Source organism: Malurus melanocephalus, unplaced genomic scaffold (genome assembly GCF_030028575.1).
Source record: "Malurus melanocephalus ecotype Western Australia unplaced genomic scaffold, MMel_1.1 scaffold_368, whole genome shotgun sequence".
Taxonomy (NCBI): domain Eukaryota; kingdom Metazoa; phylum Chordata; class Aves; order Passeriformes; family Maluridae; genus Malurus; species Malurus melanocephalus.
The window spans coordinates 701,025-702,677 of record NW_026623600.1 but is presented as its reverse complement, the minus strand read 5'-3'; the positions used below and the strand labels follow the sequence as shown (position 1 = coordinate 702,677).

The 1,653-nt window shown below is 50.1% G+C and overlaps 1 protein-coding gene across 1 annotated transcript in view; it reads right to left on the bottom strand.

Moving 5' to 3' along the window:
• DNAH9 (dynein axonemal heavy chain 9) overlaps window positions 1-1,653 on the bottom strand; it is a 189,280-nt gene that overhangs the window by 6,373 nt on the left and 181,254 nt on the right. Inside the window, 1 exon segment of the mRNA XM_057378622.1 lies at window positions 90-479. Coding sequence (XP_057234605.1) covers window positions 90-479 — 390 coding nt within the window.

Below are 1,653 nucleotides of genomic sequence, written 5' to 3'. Positions count from 1 at the left end.
GAGCTCCTGTTCCTTTGAACACCCCACCAAACAATAAGGACACAACACCTGTGGGTCCCCTCTCACCCCCAGCGCCTTGCAGAGCTCACCTGAGCATCCCAGCGTGCTCCCTCCATGAACAGACCGTGGATATAGGCACCCTCACGAGGAGCACTGGCAAAATCCTCTCTGCTCTTCTTGGTCACGTCACACTGCAGCATCATCTTGTCCAGAGGCCACTTGTTCTTGCGGGCTGTGGTCTGCATGATGGCTGTCAGGATGGACTGGGGGTTGAAGAACCCGCCCAGCCACAGCGTGGAGGGCAAGGAGAAGTCCCTGGTCCAGGCCTCSAGCTCGTTGATGCGAGCCAGGAGATCAGCAAACCACGAGCCCAGGCTGGCTGTGGAAGGGTAAGATCTCCTCACCCAGGATTCAGGCACCACGTCCAAGAAAAGGGAGTTCTGCAAGCTCTCCATGTGGCTGGTCATGGTCAGCTCACCCTGGAGAGAAAGGGCACAGTGAGCACTGACAGAGCCTGCTGGACACAGAGCCAGGACATGGGGACAGTCACAGCACCCCACAGTCACTGCTGCCCACGGGCTGTCAGTGGCTCCGTGCGTTTGGGGTTTTCCTGCACAATTTCTATTGCATATTCCTGCACCTAAAAATACTGTCTATTTACCCTGCTGTGAAAATACTGCTGGGAGGAAAAGCTGTGTAACAGTGACAGCAGAAGGGCTGTCCCTCAATATCTCAGAGGTTTTTCTGTTTTCCCTCACGGACTGAAGTTCTTTACAGGGCAGATTTTCAAGGGTGTAAAGCTCTTCTCACTCACTGCTAGGGCAGGATACTGGAGTCTCTGATGATCTAGTCTAAAATATCCCAAATATTTGTTATGTCACGCCCCATCCCCTCCTCTCCTCCACTCCCCCTCACTCCCCTCCTCATTTGTTGTTTTGCAGTGTAAGAGTTTCTATTTGGCTTCACGTGTTGTCTGCAAATGTAATCACAGCTCCTTCCACAGCAGGGAAACACACAACAAAGTAAGATATGATTCAGCCAAGGGAGATAAAGAGAGAGGTTTGACTTTTCCTTTATGTAGCAATTAATTAGTTCTAAAGCTTGTAGAAACCTGTATCAGTTCTGCCAGAAGAGCTGGAACATCATTTCATGGCCAAAAAAGGGTTYTGCTCATCAACGACTGCATTCCCCTTGAACCCATGTACTCTTCAGGGGGCTCCCAGGGTCTTCTACTCCAAACTTAAGAAAATTCCTGCTGTTTCCAGCTGAAATTCCATTGAATCTAAGTGAGGGATGCCTAGATGCTACCAAGGCTCAAAGGGAGGGGCCATTTAGAGGAGATTTTGCTGCAGGTTTTGGAGCAGGTTGAGCAAGGGACACAGCTGAGGTCACCAGCACAGCTGAGGGTGCTGCACCTGCCTGGCAGGGGTGGTAGTGGGGGAAAAAAGTGGCCCCACAAGCCCTGAATCTGAAACTCAGCCAATTATCGTGTATGACTGAGTCCTGGGAAAAGAAAGGGAGTGTTAACAGCCTGCATGGAGGAGGAATACCACATCCTTGGCTACTTTTGAGAAAAGGAGATTGGAATGTAGCATTGATAACGCAAGTAGCTAGAAATTATAACCATTACTAATACTGTAGCTTTTGCAAACT